This window comes from Aquila chrysaetos, chromosome 26 (assembly GCF_900496995.4).
Source record: "Aquila chrysaetos chrysaetos chromosome 26, bAquChr1.4, whole genome shotgun sequence".
NCBI lineage: Eukaryota > Metazoa > Chordata > Aves > Accipitriformes > Accipitridae > Aquila > Aquila chrysaetos.
Window position 1 is genome coordinate 3879258 of NC_044029.1, and position 20227 is coordinate 3899484.

Sequence of the window (20227 nt, forward strand, 5' to 3'; positions counted from 1 at the left end):
TGCATATCAATTGCCCAGGAAAGGAGGGAAGGAGGAGGGGCAGAGGTTATGTGGGAGCTAAGAAAACAGTGACAGCAATAATCCGGCAAGCGCAGGTCTTATTGCAAAAAATTACGCCGACTGCCTACCAACACTTTTCTTTCTTTAGCAAGTCCTCCCCATCTCTTTCTCTCTTTCTCTTTGCTTTTTTTCCTCCTGAATCCCCTATAAGTGGAACATGGGCAGATTAGCTGGTTCCCCTTCATTCCTGCTTGTCCAAAATGGGTGGTAAGAAGAGAGGGAGAGAGAAAGGAAAAAAAAAAAACCTCAAAATGCCTGGAGCCACGGCTTGCGGATAAAAACCAGCTGCACGCGAAAAATAATTGATGTGGTTTTCAAGCTACTACGGTTTGGAGAATAAAACGCGAACTCACCCCTTACTTCCAGAAAGACGGCAGAACCTTTAAAAAGCATTGTTGAAAAATAGGGGTTGGGGTTGGTGTTTTTTAGCAGCGGATGCACAGAATCTAACGCACCTGGACCCAGCGGCACTGGGCTCAGGGGCTGACCTTCCTTCCTAAAACAAATCCCTGTCAGAAGGCATTTTGGTGCTGTTAGTCGGAGAATTGTAGCCGCTATCGGACCTTCTGGACACCTGAACGAGCCTTAACCCTCTCGTCCCTCCCGTGAATCCCAAGAGAGGACTGTAAGTGGAGGCGATACCTGATTTCACAACCAGGTGATGAACCCTTGCCGGAGCGCAGGGGTCCCTTCGAGTGGTGCGGGGAGATGCTTTTGTGCACGAAAAGGACCGATGCTATAACCAGAGGGGAAAAGGATTCAAATCTTTACCAGACTATGTAGTAAATGGGTCTGTCTGTGCTCAATGAAGGGGTTTATCATTATGTGCAACGTGCAGAAGTCTACCCAAAGACTGTGACGGTCTCGGTTTTGCCCCCATATAAAATGAACTGCAGTGAGTAACTCCAGGGTTTTTCTTCTTCTCTTTTTCAGGTTCCTTACTGACCTTTTGCATTTTTCCCCACAGTGGGCAGAAAGAGGGTCCTTTCCATCCTCATTACAGACTTCTGAAGAGCAGCCCTATCATTGCCATAATGCTTCTGTGACTTGACTTGCAATTATTAAATCCCATGAAAGGGCTCCCATTCTTGTATGCACACTGGTCCGGCATGCAAAATACTTGGCTCCAAAAAGTCAATCACCGGCTACAGGGAAAAGTAAGGGCACTTTGGTTCCCTCACTTTCTCCAGTTGTCTGTAGGGTGATGCCTTATATCAGAACTCAGCTTTAACAGGAACTTAAACAAGGAAATATGAAGCTTTAATCAGTAATTATCGCTCTGGATTGTTCTTTGGTTTATTTTCATACAGAAAACTTAGGAATCAAGCTGTTTCAAAATACAGTGAGTCAGGGAAACGTTTTCATTGCTCATTTGGTGACGGTTGGAAGATTTTCAGTGATTTGCACAAAAAATGGAAAAGTGCAAGACTTGACAATGGGTTTTAATAGAAAGGATTAAAGATGTGGTACCAAAACAGACAAGGGGGAGGTGGCTTCAGACCCCATCCAAAATCCACTGATCGGATGTCAGGCACCATTGACTTCAGTGGACTTTGAATCGAGACCGTATTTTTTCTTGAAACAAGTTTCTACTCCTTTCAGCGAAGCCCTTTTAACACGTTTAAATCTGTATGCGGTGCATTAACCTCTGTTCGTGGCTGGAGGAGTGGATCATCTCCTGAGAACAGCCACCAGGTCGGGATCAGCCAAATTTTCTCTGAAGTCAAAAGGACACTTTCTGCTGATCCAGTAGATCCCTCGTAGGGACAGTAGCACCACCGTCTCCCACGCAGTAGAGCAAAGGACCAGTACCGTATCACTTGGTATTTTACGTCGGTCACGCAAAACCTTAGGAAAAGGCAAAACAGGTCAGTGAAAACGATATGGAGGAAGGCGTCGCTTCCATGGGGAAGGACTCTGTACAGGCCTGCGGCGGCTCTTCTTGCACAGCACAGCACGCTTTGCACCAGTGTGAGGGGGGATCCTTTTGCCCCCGACTCTCCCACCAGCAACCTACTGCTGAGCAGTGTGTGAGATACCTCCAGTCCTGCCCGGCAGACACCCGAAAGGGCCCCTCAACGAGAAATAACTAACAAACTAAAAATAAGCATCACTAGAGCTAAAGCACGTAGGTAATTGTTGAGCTGGAATTGCTGCCCCGCAGTTACGCTGCTCGGCGGAGAGCGCTCCGATCTCTTCCCACCAAAGTGCGATGCTCCGTTTGGGTACCACCTCCGCTCCCAGCACAGAGCGGGCCATGCCCAGTCCGCAGAGGAGCAGCGAGCGCACGGGCAGGCGCAAGATGGCAAAAGTGATACCACTTAAAATAGTCAGGCATGTCTGAAGGACTGCATCGGCCCCAAGGGCCTCCTGTTAAACTGTAACAGGAGTCCTGCATACTTACATGGATGCCAATAGAGAAAATGGTGATCTTTGAACAAGGCTCTAGTTAAAAAGTAAATCTGATCTTTTGAATTTTTGAGATTTTAATGACAAAAGTCTAAGCCAGACGGCTCTGACTGAGCGGGCGGTAGGTGAGGTATTCCCCCCGTTGTTTACTTCTAAAATTAGCTTCACACACTGACTTGAAAATGTTAATCCTGGCTCATCCCTACCCTTGGCTTGGGGGAAGAGATTTGCAGAGGATCCTCTCTCGTCACCCGATTCAGGGGCCAGGATTTCACCCTGACAGAAAAGGCTGAAGGGCTTCTGCTGCCTCTCCCCAGGGATGGCATCACGCCCTTGGGGACCTCTGCCAAAGCAACAGGCTCTGCTCCGTGCTCCGGGTTACCTCCCCAGCATCTCTGAGGAGGCAGAGGCCATGTCACCACTGCTTATTCCCCTCTAACTTACTGGGACATGCATATTCAGGGAACATCACTCTTTAAAGACTTCCTAAGCGTAATCGAGAAATGCAAACACCAGACAAAGGCAGGTGATCTTTACGTTTCTGGGCCTTTCTGTCTACCTGGCTGCCTACAACCACATTGCAGGAATGACAGCTGGAAACAATTTTGCTCTTCCTTAACCAGCAGTACGGTATGAACCCAAAAGCCTAGGATCCCGAAGAAAGTTTGGGGAGAGCTGAACACTCTCCTCGTAACTATGTGATTTTCTCCTCTGGCACCTCGAGAGGCAACACCGACCGACAAAGAAAATAAAAATGCGCTGAAACGTCTCTGTGCGCTTCCTACCCTCTGCGGAACTCCCACCAGTCGTGCGAAGCAGCAGGCAGGACGCCTGCCCTGGGAAGATGCCCACAGCTGGTGGCCGTGCAGAGCTCCGGGGGGGGGTATTCGCCGAGCCGCCGGCGTGGGTGCCCTCGTGGGTGCGTGTTTGTGCGGGTCCCACGGGACGACCAAGAGCCAGGAAGGGGAGTCGGGAGGATCTGAGCTGCCCGTGAGCAGAGTTGCAGAGTGTGTGGCCTCCAACAAGTAAAACTGATATTACAAATGTATGCAAAATTACCATTTTGCATATAGTATTGATGTGATTCTCCTGTAATTCAGTTCATACGATTGACGCGGAGCTTGATGAATTGCGTGAGTTACATTATTTCACACTAACTTTGTCCTCGCAACAACCAAAAAACTGCTCTTTTGGCTGCTTATGACCAAGAATTCTGTTACATGTGAAATCATTATTTGTGTCTAATTACAGACTTTACCGTTTCGTGGCCTTTGTGCCCTTTTGGCTGGAAAGGGTACCTAAGCGCAGCAGTCGCGGATCAAAAGTCATTGTATGTACGTAGCGCGATGCAATCCTTCCAAATTAGTTTGACCTCGGATCCTGAAACAAGAAATAATTATCGAACGCGTCGCGCGTTCCCTCACTTTTAAAAATAAAAACACAGGAGAAAAGTTGCGGAGTTCCACGCGTGGGGCTGGGCCGGACGACCTCGAGAGCATCTCGAGAGATGGAGAACATCCGCATCCGTCCCGTTCCGACCGCGACGACCCCGTGTCTCTCCCTTGCGACCCTAGGACGAAGCGAACGGGGTTTTACCGGGCGGGAAAGCGAGCGGCTGGTGAGGACGGCGCCCTGCGAGGCGGCGGCATCTCGAAGAGAGCGGGCGCTCTCCCAAACCTTCGAGCAGCCTTTTCGGGTGGCCGAGCTGGAAAGTCTCTCCTTCGGTCTCCCCCGGCTTTCCCACGCCGCCGCTCGCTCCCAGCGCCATCGGTCCTCCCGCCCCCCCTGGATCGCCGCCGGGAAGAGCTTTGCTCTCCCCTCTCCCCGGCCGCCTCCCCGCGGACCGGGCGGAGCGGAGCGGCGGGGACGAGCGGGGCGGCGTGGGGCGCGGCGGGGGCGGCGGGGCGGCGAACGCCGCCCCGCCGCCCCCGCCGCGCCCCACGCCGCCGCCCCCCGTTTCCACGGCGGGGGCCGGTCGGCGCCGCGGGGCGCTCGGTCATGGGGCGCGGGATGCGGTTGGCGTCGGTGCTGGTGCTGCTGGTGGGTGCTGCTGGTGCAGGTGGGTGGCGAGCGGCCCTCCGGCACCCACGCGGGGGAGTGGGGAAGGGTGGTGGTGGGGGGGGGGGGGGGGGGGGGGTCCGCTGTACGGCTGCTGCTCAGCCGCAGACAAAGAGGGAAGGGGCGGGGGGGGGGGGGGGGGGGCCGGCGGTTTGGGGTGGTTTTTTTTTTTTTTTAGTTTGTTTTGGTTTGTTTTGTTTTTCCCACTGGAGGATTCGGTGGGGAAGGGGAGAGCTGGGTGGCGGTCGCGGAGGAAAAGGGCTGAGGGTTTCTTTTGGGGGCGGGCAGGGTTTGCAAAGCCCCCCCCTTTCCCCTGCGGGACAAACCACTCGGCGCTCGGAGCAGCCCGCAGAGGAGGCAATTGGGTGTAAAGAGTTTCGCGTAAGCCGAGTGCCGGTTTTCTTTAAAAAGACGAAAAAAAAAAAAAAACCCACCCCAAACCCCAACCCACCCAGATGGGGGGACAAACATTTAATCGGGGACCAGATGTAAATGAAACATCATGAGGCAAGGGTTGCTAAAATGCTGGAGCGGGGAGCATATGATTTTCCGTGGATGTTTTACAGGTGAGTCATGGTATTCGCTGCATGCTCTTACTCATTACTGAAGATCCCAGTCCGGTGGCACGTACAGTATAGAGCATGGGAGCATTTACTCGGGCAGATTCATGAAGTAAGGAAAAGTGCCTTTTGCAGGGCTGCGGCATAGCAGTCGGGAGCTTGTGGCTGACGGCACGGAAATCTTTACGCTCTCATTTGTCCTTTTTCTGAATTGCTGTGGCAGCCAGCGGTACGCTAGAAAGCTGTCACTTTTCATAACGTGCGGTGCTCTGCATCCGTCATGCAACTCTTTCCAACTCAAGTGAAAACAAACACCCTTTCAAAGGGGGTTTCCTCTCCCCCCCCGTCCCACCCCTGGGACGGGAAGTGGGGTCTGCGTGCCAGCAGCCTTTCTCGAATCCCGCTGAAGCCAAGGTCCCTGGCCCCAAATCTGGCCCCAGGTGAGGAAGGGACGGACCCTCCATGCCTGGCCCGAAGACAGCTCCACTCAGTGACCGGGGCTGGAGCACACCAGGAGCCGGGAGCAGTCGAATACTCCCAGCTCCGGGGGTCTCACATAGGAATTTGGTAGCCAACCCCTCCTGGCCGGGCTCAGGCAGAACCTTGCCGCTGCCCCGGGGACAGCTACGTGCCGAGCCCTGCCACCACCACCACCGCGGTCGTCGCCAGTCACCGGGAAGCCTCCCACTGACCGGGTCCTCCTCCGCTGCCTCCCCGGGGACAGTAATCGGCGGTGCGCAAAAAACAAAAGGACATGATGAACACAAACGATCATCTCGACCTGTCCCAGGGTGCTGACTGAGCCCTGCTCCTCTTACCTCTTCCCAAATCTGCTTTGCAATCCCGCAGCTGAGGGAACCGCGGTGAACGTTCATCTATTTGTTTAGCGGCGAACTGCACTGTGTTACACGTAGCCAAAGAATCCAGGAAAGCAGCCAAAGACATAAATTAGGCCAACTTGTGGCAAGCCTAACTGATAATACGATAATAGCACTTACTTACCTACCCCTCAGGAGAGCTGCGTAGGTTAGTTAATGTTTATACAGCCCTTTGAAAAGGATGTTCAGGAGATGTAAGTGATATTACATTAATCTTACAGTTATATTTGTTTACTTTTCTAGAGTAAACATATTCTGCACAGTTAATAATAGATCATCTCAGACACAGTTTTTACCAGGTCCCTGTAGGAAGCTAACTTGGCTGAGCCTTTCTTGTTCACTAAAAATTTCCCAAGAGCACTTAGCCGGTGAAATCCAGAGGCTGGATTCAGAAGTGCTTTGTAATGGGTGCATAACAAGCGGCGGTCCACATCTGTTCTGAATCACCAGTATAGAAAACCTGTATAGACCTTTGGTGGTAGAAATGTTTTCTTTCCAGGGTGTTTCTTGAGGAGCAGAAGGAGTGGGGAATGCTGTCAAGCTCTGAAGGCTTAGCCTCTGCTAGTACGTAATATAGCTTAATTGCAACTATGACACTGTAGACAAAAGCTGAATAAACCCCAAATAAAGGACTTATTGGATGCTAAACTGAAACGACCTTTGGACATAACAAAAATGTCAAGAAAAAGCCATAGTAATTGGTGCACAAAGCTGACTATGTATGACTGGCCCGGTGATAAAGAAGACATTATGCACCTCAGATGGTTTGGCCTGCCCCCATCCAAGTCATCAGAGCTTACTTTTATTTTTTTTTTTTTTTATGTTAAACAGTTATGATTCATCAAATACAGCCTTGACCCACTGTTACATTTATTAATAAAGAGGTGGAGAGAGAGACCCTAATCAAACATTCCTGCAGGAGGAGGATTACATTGCAGATGGTTTCACACCAAACCCCATGGTGATTTTATTTTTCTTTGACACTTTAACTGTGGATTACTAAATCAACAAGGCTTCCAGAGAAACTTGGAACACAAACCACAAAGCCTCAGCTGTGAAGCGGCTTGCCAGCATCATTTCAACCAAGGATTATTTTATTTTTTTTCCCCCCCTTTACACACACCAGTGACAGCCTTCCCAAACTTCAGCGGTGCTTCGATTCAGCCCTGACCTCGGAAGCAGTTTGAGACTGTGGAGAGACTTGGGATAGGGATGGAGGGGTGGGAAAGGGCTTAAAGATTTGAGGTCGTTGGTGGCAGGAGATATTCCTACCAGCTCTTGCACCCCCAACACCCGGTCTGCTGCACGGTGAGCCGGGGCGCAGCGATGCTGTCCGCCGGCATGACGCCTTGGCTGCCCCAGTGTCACCAGCAACGCGACTTTCTTATGCTTTTCTCCCCTTCCCCAGGACCACCTGGATCCCCTTGGAGGCCTCAGGGCAGGGCTGCCATGGCCACGGTCACTGCCCCCGAAGCTTCAGCCCTGCTCCAGGTTCCTTTTGGGGTGGGAGGGTGAGGTGGAGGCATCTCTCCTCCCGTGCTGCCTTCTCTGCTCTGCAACTCTTGGTCGGGATTTTCCCAAAGCGCGGGGAAGCCCTGGGGCTTTTTTGGTTTGTTTTGCTCTTATAGACGCGCCGAGGTCCACGGAGCGGAGAGCTGAGCAGCAGCGCCGCGCTCTCCCTCGGCCCCTCCGGGGCTCGGCGGGTTCCGTCGGCGCGCGGTCTCGGCAGGGGCAGCACCCCTGAAAAGCGTGTCGACGGGGTGGAGTGTGCCCACCTCGGGAGCCGGCTTCAGCCCCCCCCCCCCCCCCCCTGCTTTCTGCCTTGCAGGTCTGGGCAGCGCGGTGGCAGCGGGCAGCCCCTGCGAAAAAGCCTGCAACCCTCGGATGGGCAACCTGGCGCACGGGCGGGCGCTGCGGACGGAGACGGCCTGCGGGCGCCATGCCGCCGAACTCTTCTGCGCCTACACCGAGGACGCCCAACGCCGCTGCAAGCTCCCCACCTGCGGCCGGTGCAGCGGGGCCCACGCGGGGCTGGCTCACCCCCCGGCAGCCATGGCCGATTCCCCTTTCCGCCTGCCCCGTACCTGGTGGCAGTCGGCCCGGGATGCCTCTCGCGAGACCATCCGGCTGGACCTGGAAGCCGCCTTCTACTTCACTCACTTGATTTTGGTCTTCAAGTCGCCCAGGCCGGCCGCCATGGTGCTGGAGCGCTCCCAGGACTTCGGCGAGACGTGGAAGCCTTACAAATACTTTGCTGCTAACTGCTCGGCCACCTTCGGGCTGGAGGATGACGTGAGTCAGAGAGGAGCCATTTGCACTTCCAGATATTCCAGTCCCTTCCCCTGCACCGGAGGAGAGGTAGGTCTGCCGGGGTCGGGATGAGAAAGCCCTCGCTCCAGCCCCTCTTTCCCTCTGCAATCTCCGCTCCAGCCTTTACGCTTCTTACTTTGTCATCCTTTGTCATCAAATTTGTTTCACAGGGTTAATTAACGCAGTTCATTCCTAGGTGACGTAGGCAACGCTCTGCCCCTCACTTTGCTGAGCTCGTAATCCCCCTCTTTTCCAAAAAACTCCTCTCCCCTCACCCGGTGAAACCCCCCCCACAACTGCAAACAAGGCGGATGCTGCTCATGCCTCGGGAACGTCGCTCTTTGACGGTCTTCTCCAGTCCTTGCGGTCGTGTGATTTAGGGTTGATGCAAATTGGTTCAACTTTGACCAAAATGCAACTATGTTAAAATTAATGGTCACTAGATTCACTTTAAATAGCGACAACCTTCACTGAGAAGTAAGCATGTAACTATTCAAAACAGCCACTGACCACACTTAAGTACCGTTCCCATAAGCCACATTAGCCAGGTAATTAAGAAACTTATACCTCATCTTTTTTTCTCTGTGCACACTCATTCTGATGTGAAATGAGCGTGAAAAAAATGAAGAAAAACATCATGTTTGCTAAGAGGAAAAATGCAAGTGGGAAAGATTGTTTTCAATATCAGAAAGCAGATAATAAAGCATGCATTTGGAGGTGCTACCAATAATACTCTTCCCTTTGGTGCCTAAGCCTGTCCCGCGGCCCTGGAGACCCTGCCCTGGGAGCCCCGGCTGCAGGGCTGCCCCCCGGGGTCCCCACTCCTGGCAAGGTGTCCCCAGTGACCACCTCTGGACTTTAAAGGCTGCTCCCTCTAGTGGCATCGTTTAATGAGCTTGTCTGAAAGTTTAATCAAAATTCTCCTCCGACCTAACATAGAGAAAGGAGCAAATCTGAGTAGTGAATTGGGGGGGTCAGTTATATCATTGTAGTTTCTGCTGAGAATGGGTTTTGAGGTGACAGCCCGGTCCTTGGAGACCAGCAGTCATGGCTGAGAAAAATCCCCTGTTCAGAGCCCTTTGCAGTCGTTTGGGGTCACCTCTGGCCATGCTCCGGCTACGAAGCCACTCTCTGCAGAAATACCAAGAGCTGTTTTTTCACCAAAGTGCATCTCTTAGCTGCGTCTCGGGATGCAGCCGATGTCCTGCTCTCGGAGAAACTGCTCCGTGCTCTCGTCAGCTCAGAAACAAGGATCTCCAGACCTGCCAGACAGACCAAGGATGGTTATTGCATTAGCCCAGCAAAGGGTTTAAATCAGACGGCTGGCAAAAGAAAGTGCTATCTTCCTCTCATCTCCTGCCTCCCTTTGCTCGTGCTGCCAAAAAGCTGCCTGAACTTCCTTTCACAGTGAAATATATAAAAGGGCTTGCAAGAAAGATGGAGAAAGACTTTTCACCAGGGCTTATTCTGACAGGACAAGGGGTAACAGTTTTAAACTGAAATTGATTTAGATTGGTTATAAGGAAGACATTCTTCACTATGAGGGTGCTGAGGCACTGGAACAGGTTGCCCAGAGAAGTTGTGGATGCCCTGTGTTTGGAAGTGTTCAAGGCCAGGCTGGATGGGGCTTGGAGCAACCTGGTCTAGTGGGAGATGTCCCTGCCCAGGGCAGGGGGGTTGGAACTAGATGATCTTTGAAGGACTCTTCCAACCCAAACCATTCTGTGGTTCTGAATCGGGGCTAAATGCAAAGTGAGACCTACAAAAGAAAGGGCGGACGTACCCCACCGGGAATTTCCCAGGCCCTCAGCACTTTGGCCAGCCCCTGTGTCCCACCAACTGAAACATAAGGCTACGCCAGCCCGTGATACAGGGCAGGGACCGAAATCTATAGCTCTCGGGCCAGCCAGCAGGACATGTCTGAGGTACTCGGACTTGCACTCTCCTTTTCCAGCTTTCCCAGGGATCGTTCACAGGGATGAGAAACTCAGGGCATCACTCGGGGCAGTATTTGCCTCGTTTATGCTGGGTCCCACGTAGCGAGCACGGGTTTTCACTGCGGTCATCCCAGTGATGGACCTGCGCACCAGGACGGGGGCTGTGCCTGGCGAGAACCTGTGCAAATCCCCACCGCGGGCTGGGTCCCTTATGGGCTGGTGCAATGCATAGGGACAGTAGGGTCGAGGTCTCGTGTGTAGAAACCAATGCCCATCTCAAGAAGAAAAGGAATTTGGTGGTGTTTGATGCATCTGCAGTAGCATGCTGCAAAAACAGGCTGTTTACCGAGCTTGCTCCTGCGGGATCTCTTCTTTTGGCATTGCGTTAGCCTCTGTTATTGCAGAGAAGCTATAAAAGTCAAGATCATCTAATTATTCCAGGTTTTAAACAAATGGTGAGTCCAAGGGGCTGGAGCTTATAAGATGTTATTTATATGGCACACTTCAGTTCCCTGCACTTAACCACTTTTTTACCTGCAAAGTAATAACAGCAGCTCTCTGGTGACCAGATGGCAAGCCTGCATGCTTAGCAAATATCACATTTAATTTATTACAGCGTGCTACATTCCAGCAATTACTTGTAACTGCCAATAGCAACATGTATCTCACCTAAAGAAACATCAGAGTTTTGTGTTCTGTTTGGAGTTATGTAGTGCTTTACTCCCACTTCTGGTGGCACCTAATTTCAGACATATGGAAACAGTAATTTCACTTGAAACAGTGCTTTCAAATACGCAGTCATCTGAAATGTCCAAGTCTGAAGGGTATTATTTAATTGCAGGTCAGTTGCTGCAGCTTTCTTTAAAGCACAAACTTAAATTCCACGAGTGCTACTGGATTTCTTTTTTTAACTTTTTAAGAGTTTTTTTAACTGCAATGTAACAACCGTAACCTGCGATCCAAACCGTGTATCGCTCCCTCTGTATACCACTTTCTCCCACTTCAAACATTTCCACGCCACACTCGCATTTCCAGGCACGGAGTCAGGGCTTGCAGGATTTTGCGGGACGGCGGGGTCTCCGCACGCTGCCGGCAGCTCGGTCACTGCCTCCCGTCCCCTCGGATGAGCAATTTGCCTCTGGGGAGGCCTCAGGAGATGCCGGCTGACCCCAAACGGCACCGGAGCTTGGCACAGACCTGTGGCTGGTTGGGCTGGTGGGTTCTGGCTGTAGCCCTCTGCAAAGAGCAGGCGGTGCTGATCCGCCTGCATTTCGGCCGATCGTCACGGTGCCTGCGAGCCCCGTTTCAAGGCAGCAGCATGCAGAAGCTCGTAGTTGCAGGGGCTTAGGGCCTCTTTTTAATAAATCCCCTGTGTTAATTTGGAGCAAAGGTGTATCTGCTTCAGTTTTTATTGAAAAGAAAGATCAGGCTTTTTGCATTTCTTCTGCCTTCATCCCCATGAGTCATTCCTTAGATGCCTAGCTCAACTCTTACGACAAAAATCCTCCCTCAGCACAACTTGCCGTGATGTTGATCTTGAGGAGATTTACGACAGCGCGGAAAGCAAGCTGCCAAGCCTCTGCGTTCATTTCAAAGGTCCAGAGCTCAGGGCTGGTAGAGAAATGAGAGATGCTGAAATGGCTCTGGGAGATGCCTTTCAGCTTTCTTGTGCAGTAGAGCAGCTCTGGGCTTCCCTTTGCTGTGGTGGGACCGGAGTAATGGAGAGCATTGGGAGAGCGATCTGTACTTGGAGGGTGTCACCGTGCTGCGGTCACCCAAGCTGGGTGCCACCACAGCGGTGGGATCCAGAAGAGGTAATGTCATACGCCACATGTGGCACTTGGCAGGCCTACTGATGGGTAGAGTCACCTCGGCAGGACTCGGCAGGTCTCTGCTCTTTGCTACCTGTCCTTGATGCTGCAAAACCACCAGGCATGGTTATCCTCTGCTTTGGATGCGTCTGAGTCCTCCTCCCTGAAGCAGGCATGAGCTGGAGGATTGACAGCCCAAAGGTAGGAAAGGACAGATGTGGACAGAACTGCAGAGGAAAGAGGTCGAAGGCTGCATGGCACAGTACTGATCTCAGGAATGCTGCACTGATGCCCCGGGTTTGGTCTTAAAAGCTTTCTCGGTGGAAGTAATCATGAGTTCACAGGTCAGCACACGCTCAGAGACTTTGCCAAGCTGAGCCCCATGCCAGAGCAGCCTGGCTGTAGTCTGGCCTCCCGCAAAGAAGAACCACCCTTCCAGCAGGCAGGAAAGCAATGACTTCTCTGCAAGGATCCAGGAGCCAAACAAAACAACTGAGCTCCTCCTCGGTAGGGAACAGAGGAAAAGATGCAGATGGTGGGTGCCCACCTCCTGCCCCGGCATCCCCAGGAACTCGCTCCATCCTACTCAGAAATCCGCCCGCAGGCTGGCACTGGTCTCAGGAGCTCTCACGGTTCAAGACCCAGGGCCAGGCTGTCCCCCATCATCCAGTATGGGCGAAGGAGAAGCGGGAAGGAGGAGGAAACCCCAGTACAACCAACCCAGGTTTCCAGCAAGCTTCAAGCATCTGCCGCTTGGAGGGGTTGGATTTGCAACACCGTGAAGGGGACAAGAAACTCCTTCCCTGTCAGGGAATAGTTTCAGATCAGCTGCACGCAGAGGGGTCACTAAAGACCTTTGCCATGCTTCATTTAGTGAATTAATTGTTTCACAGCAGCAGTTTGTTTAGCAGAGGCAGAAACCTCTAAATGGTGGCCTTATATCATCAGGGTTTTAAGAGAAAGGCTAAGGCCAAGTTTTAGCCTGGATCATCCAAATGTGCTACAAATCCAGAGTATTATTTCCACTGTTTTCCAGGGTGTAGCCCTTCAGCCACATTATTACAAGGGAAATCAGAACTGGATTCACCAGCCAAACAGAATCTGATCTCAGTAAACAAGATGCAGAAATAAACTCTTTCAGCTTCATGCTCAGACAGGAATGCCGATTTTATTAGTATGCATAAAAGGCTATATTCCCTCCCATAGTTCAAATCATATTAATATTTCTTCTTTTACACTCTAATCTTAAAATTGTCCTCGTCTAGAGATCACTGTTAAGGGCTCATCGACAAGGGGCCCTTAGCAGATGTTAATACTTTAACTGTGAGCGAGAGTGACTGTCCACTCTGCAATGCAATTATCTCATTCACTTTACATTCCCATCTGTGGTCAATTCAGATTAGCTCGCCTGAGTGTCCCCATTTAGACAAGCTCCAGGATAAAAGGACTTACTGAAGCAGAGTCTCCTTGACAAGATTTTAGTAAATTAGTAACTTATTTGGGTGTTCATCTATTCAGAATACTGCTAATAAATCACTTGGAGACCTCGGCTATTGTTGCTGTTTGCTATTAATAGGAGAGGCATATTTGCAGCTTGAATATATTCCAGCAACAAATTCTAACGTGCTTTTAACTTTCGAAACATCACATACCACTGTTTTACTGTGGGGTGTGTGTGGCTTACTGAGCATTTCATTGATCTCATGGGCCTTCTGTAGCAGAAAAACCTTCAAATGTTTTGCCTTGCACTGTTACTGCATGCAGCCTGCCTCTGGTCCTTAAGGATTTGGACACCAGTCCTACTGGTTCTACCTGAAATTAGCTGTGTAGAGGAGAAGGAAATTGTGTCCTGCTACTCACAAGTTTGGCCCTGATAGACAGTGAGGAATTGTAACACTCGCTGACCCAAACAGGAGTTAAAGATGCTCTGTGATTTTTATTTTGGAGCCCTAATTTTGGGTTGTGGAAACACTGTGTTGCAGCCTAGAAGCTTTTGCCCATTTTTTTGCCTTTTAGGCCTGAGTAAGGTTGGGTTTTAAGCTTATCATTTCTGTCCTTAACTGAAGCTACATCTTCATTGCTTTGAGATCCTCCAAGGAACTCGTGGGTCACAGGAGTTCAGTCACTTGCAAGGCTTGGCAGTCCACAAAGAACCTGGGCAAATGTGCAAGAATAACCTCAAAACAGCCTGTGATGTCAGCCCATTAGAGGGCTGCAAATGGCTTTTTTAATCGTCCTGTGCCACTGATGTCTGCACAGAGAGAAAGCAAAGGTCAAACTGATGAGAAGGAAAGAGGGATCCCGGCTGGTGTTCAGCAGTGCTCAGGACACGTGGGGACGTGGCTAGGGAAGTATGTTTTCAAGTCCCATCTCTACACTTTGTAGAAGTGCATTTTGTAGGAAAAAATCCCTCTTTAGTGGCATCTTCCTGATCATTCTGTCTTCGGGAAAATGCGAATTGTCGGGCTTTGTACAGAAATGCCAGGTGTAAAGGAGAGTCTGTTCAGCTAGGGGCCAGGGATGATGGGGGTGATGGCCAGACCCAGCCCAGCTCTTTGCACTATATCAGTGAATTTAGCAAGACATGGGGACCGTTATTTCATAAGCACGAGAATAATGATTTCTAGGGGAATAGTTAATGAGACGAAGTAAACGAAGTCAGGCCAGAGTCAATGAAATGACGTAGAGATCCCAGGCTGTGGCAGCTGGCCGTTCAGCGCGGGGTGGCCGAGGAGGGCTCGTGAGAGCCGAGCGGGATGCGTGCCCGCCGGCCAGCGCGGCACGGGGCTCACTTCTCGAGGTAGCGGCGACAGCAGCGGCACACCAGCGAGACGCCGACTCCTCACCGGCTACCTTGCTGATGGCTGTGGCGAGGTGCATCTCTTGGCTTGGCCCCCGAGCTTTCCCTCCTGGCAGGGAAGCCCGTCTTCCCAAGCCCTGTGCAGGGCTTCCACTGGCTTTAACATAGTGGGGTCGTGGGGTGCTTCTCCCTTTAAATAATGGGGCAGCAAAAAGAGGATTCAGGGAAAAAGGGGAAACCTGAGCTTAGTTTTTACCTGTGCCTGGGAGGACAGGAGACGAAGGCAGTTCTGGGCACATGTAGAGACGAACCTTCGGTCTCCAGGGAATTTTACCATGAAAGACACTTCCCTCTAGAGTTCGGTCACCACTGGGGCTGAGCGACACAACTGCTGTTTTCTGAGCACCGGCACCTGCTTTTGAAGTTTTCCATACGTGGAACACCAGGGATGATACCGCCAGATCTCTGGGCCAGGTTGTGCCAAATCCCTCCCGCTCTCCTGCGGGCCGTCGCGGAGGAGCGCCGTGTCCCTTTGCCGGACCTCCCGGGTGCTCAGCATCTCTGGAGGAGCAGGGCATGCGAGGAGCAAGACGCTTCTCCAACCTGCCCGGTGATCCTCCACGTGGTTCCCCCTGTCGCAGTTAGCCCACAGGAAGGTCTCGTTGTCTCCTTCTCTTCCTGGCTTTCCCAGTGCTTTTGGCACTTGGAGGTTGGCCCTCGGCTTGGCCAGCTCTTGAAATGCAGCCGCCTCTGGGATGGAGCATAGCCAGTGTTTAACAGTGCGTATCGGCAGTCCCCCGTTTAGAACAGCAAGTTTCTAACGACTGCGGATCAGGGCTTCTGGATCGGCCTCCAGTTATGGCTAAAACAAATTATTCCTCGGCGGGAGCTTGACCAGTCTGTGAAAGGGGATATATTGTAGGCTGCCAACAGCAGGAGGGAATGGGTCCCAGGGCTCCAGGAGACCCTTTCCAAACCTCTTATGTAGGAAGTGAAGAGCACTGTACCCATATGAAACAAGGAATTTGGGTAGGCAGAACTTAATTCTCTAAATTGGCATCTAGCCTTGTTAGTGGGACTATTGCTTCCCTTGAGAAAAGTGCCACGGGATTTTAGCGGTGCAGCCAGAGCCTCTCTTCAGGCACTGCACCCCACTGCTTCATTTCACAGTTCATTTTTGGCATGAAGGGAGGACTGGCTCACTTATTCAGCTTCCACTTTGCTGGCTGAAAAGTAGGGCTGCCATGTTTCTCTTTGGGATTCCTGGATACAACCGGTTACACGGGAAGTGTGTAACCTAAAGCAGTGAATTGACACATCTCAGAAGTTTTGGATCAAAAGCTCATGGGGTCTTAATCTGAGATTAATCGCCAGGCACAATGGGTGTAGGCATGAGGTATCCAGTCTACCAACGTTCAAAATCCTACACAAACGGTGAAGTCCTCAAACTCTCCCTGGGCAACATTTCCAGGAAGAAAAGAAGTTAATGTCCAAAAACAGACTTACTGGACACATATGCCATGACTCTATCACCAGTCTCTCTGCAGCATCCCTCATTGCTGTGGTTAAAAACTATGGCCATGGGTTAAAAGGAGGGTGCTGTTTCTCATGACCTTTTTGACAGTGCATATTTGCCTATAATTCAGACAGGTGTTCTTTTTCCTAAAATTAAGTGTAGCTCATGGTAACTGGATGGTTTAAGCAGCCAGTTCTATAGACACAAAGCCTTTTCATTATAGACAAGACCACTTGAGAAATATTCATGAAATCGGGTTACTCTTAGGCTGAAAGAAATCCTCTTGATCCTTAGTACTGTTGCAGTTACTGAAACGCTAACCTGCTGCCTCGCAGGCTTTTGCAGTGGTGTGTCGTGCTCAGAAGCTTTTAAAGGGGTTATTCTGCAGCTCTGGGGAGTGAGCCAGCTCTTTTTACAGCCCTGCCTACGAACAAGCGAGTCCAGTTCTCTGTCTGGCTCTTTGGAGGTAGCTCCGGGTTTTCTTGGTCTTCCATATGCACAACAGGTACTGCCGGCAGGCCAAGGCTGAGAACATAAATCTTTGTGGGGATAGGGAAAGGAGGGGAATTGCTGGAGGGAAGAGCATTTAAATACCATCTTTCTTGCTGATGGGTCAAAGGACTTCTTCATATCATCAGCTGAAATGCACTGGTTCATCTTCCTATGTGGGATAGTGCAGCCTTGGAAGCGGTGATTCTGAAGATGAGAAAAAAACAATAATTATTTTCCTTGATAGTGCATAGCTGATGATATCATGCATCTGGAGGGGTTTGTGAGCCAAAAAACTGAGCATTTCTAGCTGTTTGATGAGTGAAAGTAGTGACTAGGCAAAATAAAGCCATTGTGGAATAAACTATCAATTCTTGGAGAAGCGCTGTTAACTGGAGGTGAAGAAATGCAAAAGTTTTGAGCTGTTGTGAGCTGGAGAGAGATTTTTCTGGTAAGCATATTACTTCTGCGATCATTGTCTGCATGAAGGCAGGCATGACCTAGCAGTTTTTCATTTTCATCTAATGAAATTGTGTGGCAGGATGTTGAAGGGAAGCTGAGAAGATGGCTCTCGTCTGATTGATTATTGCCAGAGATGTCGAGGATCCTGGAGAAATCCCGAGGCTCCTGCCTAGCTCTCCTTGTGCCTTTTCCAACTCCCCACCGTCCTGCTGCTGCGTGTGTGTAGGAGCTCTTCCCATGCAGCTTCTCCCTTTTGAGAATGGCAGAAGAATGCCTTGAGTTTCCCAAAAGATAAAAGTTGCCCTGGTATAAATTAATTTGCCAAGGCCCCTGCAAGGGCTGGGTTTTCCTCCTAAAGTCTTTGCAAGATTGCGTAACTTTTGGATGGTGAGACAAGGGGTTATTTGTCTTGGTTTATGTGCTGTAAAATATTGCAGAAGGGCTGTAGTCATGGGCCAAATGTCGTCCTTTGTCAAAATATACGAAGCAGCCATAACAGCTGCAGGAGTGCCATTTCTCCAGCGTCTCAAGGAACTCAGGGGCTGCTGGTGGTGGTACACAGTGGGTTTCTGTCACCATTGCTTGGGGATGTGGACAGAGCGCTTCACACTGTGGCCCAAAATACAAGCTCCACTGCTCACTGTGATCTCGGTGTCTCTGATGGTCACCCCTCTGCAGTGGCAAGCCAGGTTTCCCAATTTCTGTTGCTGTTTCATCTCACCCCGGGTGATGCTGAAGTGTGCACTGTGAATGTGCATGGTCAGAGCTCTCCGTGAGAAAAAGAGAGGCTCTTCTTCCCTGCAGTCCACTTGGCTGGACAGGCAGAAAACCAAAGAAGCCTATTAGAGGAGCTGGTGGGTGATACCTGCCCGGTTTAGGCCGATGAACTTCCCACACCATGTGAATTATTTACAGCATCTGCCAAAAAGTCTTTTTTTAGCCTAGGATCATTGCAATGAACATAGCACAGAGATGCGCATGGGTTCCTCTCTTAAAAGCTCTTTTGCTTGGTGGTGTAATACATCAAATAAGTCTGTTTTGTCAATAGAAGGTACCAGCACTGGGGCTCTGGCAGCCTTCTTCACAGGGCGAGGAGTCCAGCAGGTTTGAATTTGTGAAGGAACAAGATTGTTTTCATAAAACTTTTATGAGCTTAATGCCTTTAAGATATATCTCCCAAATGTGGTTGAAGTTAGCCAGTGGTTTCAAAAGTTTTTGGGGTGGACTGGTAGACAGACGCATAGATACACATGCAGTGCAATGGCACAAGGCCTGTTTCAGTAGGGAACTCACCTAAAATAATATGGGAAGGCTTCACAAGTGAAACACTTCTCTGCAGACATAGTTCTCCTCTCCTTGAAGAGCCAAGGAGAGAGCCTGGCAGAAGACCACACTGATGCAGAAAATGCCTGGAAACTAAAATACTGACCGGGAAGGTAAATGCTAGCATGGGATTGAGCTCTCAATACTGAAACTGGGAGACAAGAAAAACCTGTCTGCAGAGTATGTGTCTCTCTCAGAGGATGTATGTGGGCAGGGAATAAGTTGGTCGTTGTAGGCACTAGGTCTGACAGACAGGGCCCCACCAAACCAGGCAGCTCCTGTGCCTGAGGTTTCCCACTGTAAAAAGGGGTCCCCGAAGGCATCAGGGCAGGTAAGACTGTCACTGCCCCCCACAGGGACCAAATAAGATTTATTTCTGCGGCGTGAGTCTTGTCGCTTGGCACAGCAAACCTTGAAAGTCAAGCCATCCTCCCACGTACAATAAGACACTCACCTCAGTCTTTCTTGCACATGTTGTTGGGTGATAAGCTTAATTACTCTTTCGTGGGAAGGCACAGGGGGTGAGCACAGAGCAGTCGCAGCCCCAGGGTTCCTCTGCACCACGGAAGGGTGGCCGAGGCGGGGTGGGCGAAGGAGGTGGGAGGACACCCTCTTTGAACTGGGAGCACCTGGCTGGCTCTGGATTTCTGCAGCTAAATTAACATCCCACTCCATCTGCAAGTGAAAAACAGAAAAGCCTAATCAGGCTTTGGTGGTGATGATGAGTTTATTGCTCCTAATGCAGTTTCTTGGGTGGAAGTTGAAAGCAGGCACCGTGGCAGGTTGACATTATAGATGGCCCCGGTGGGCACACACATGTTGCATCATTATTATTATTTTTTCAATTACTCATTTCTACAAATCAGCCTTATTGCCCGCTGTGAGCCTTCCGTAATGTTTACCGAGAGAAACTATTACTTTTAACTTTTACATCTATTAAGAAGGAAACCTTAATTGGCCCAGTAAAATTTCCCAGCTAAGCTTCTCTGAACAAGACCAGCCAAGGCTGAAAGCAGTTGCCATTTTTGGGTAGTCCTTGCGGGAGAGGGCCTGGACCGTTGGACAGGCTGGGCTGTCTGTGGAGGGGGGGACGGGGGGACAGGGCCCAGGGACGCGGTGACTGGGGGTGGCAGGGCTGTACTGGGCAGCACGGAGCATCCCAGCTTGCGCTGCCACGCAACAGCTGGCAACGAGCAACAGCTGGCTCCTGCGGGCACAAGCAGATGTGAGGCGATGCTGGGCACACAGCTGGAAATCCCGGAGCTGGGAGGTGGGAGACGAGGGGTCCCCTTCGCCTTAGCCCCAGCGCCAGGCAGGCAGCGCCTAAGCTCGGCTGCTTGCCAGGCTCCAGGGAAATTTTTCAGGAGGTAAAGGGATGAGGTCCTGGACTCGCTGGCAGAGCTCCATCACCGCCTTTACTGCCTACATTTTCCGAGCGTTGTCCAGGCACTAAATAAACCAGAGAGCTTCCAGTGACGTGGAGATTCAACAGGGCCCCATAATGCAGGCCAATTAGCCACATTTATTTAGCGCCTGCATACCAAGAGACACTGCAGACTCCTAATGCAAACCTTAACTTTTCTGTTAAACACTTACCTAGACATCACATGCCCT

General features: G+C 50.8%; 1 protein-coding gene and 1 long non-coding RNA gene across 4 annotated transcripts in view; one reads left to right on the plus strand and one right to left on the minus strand.

Moving 5' to 3' along the window:
* Nucleotides 1-1484: 1484 nt before the first annotated feature.
* Nucleotides 1485-3849, minus strand: LOC115336315. The gene is made up of 2 exons (XR_003921693.1): nt 3728-3849; nt 1485-1908 (listed from the first exon to the last, which is right to left on the minus strand). It is a non-coding gene; the product is annotated as an uncharacterized LOC115336315 (long non-coding RNA).
* A 484-nt stretch (nt 3850-4333) lies between these two features.
* Nucleotides 4334-20227, plus strand: part of NTN4 (netrin 4) — a 50143-nt gene continuing 34249 nt past the window's right edge. The window contains exons 1-2 of one of the 3 annotated variants that reach the window (XM_030003089.2): nt 4334-4528; nt 7794-8323. In XM_030003089.2, coding sequence (XP_029858949.1) covers nt 4468-4528; nt 7794-8323 — 591 coding nt within the window. In that variant the 5' untranslated portion in view covers nt 4334-4467. Of the gene's footprint in view, nt 4529-5007; nt 5094-7793; nt 8324-20227 lie in introns of those variants that run through there. The other 2 variants (XR_003921692.2, XM_030003088.2) reach the window with 2 other exon arrangements.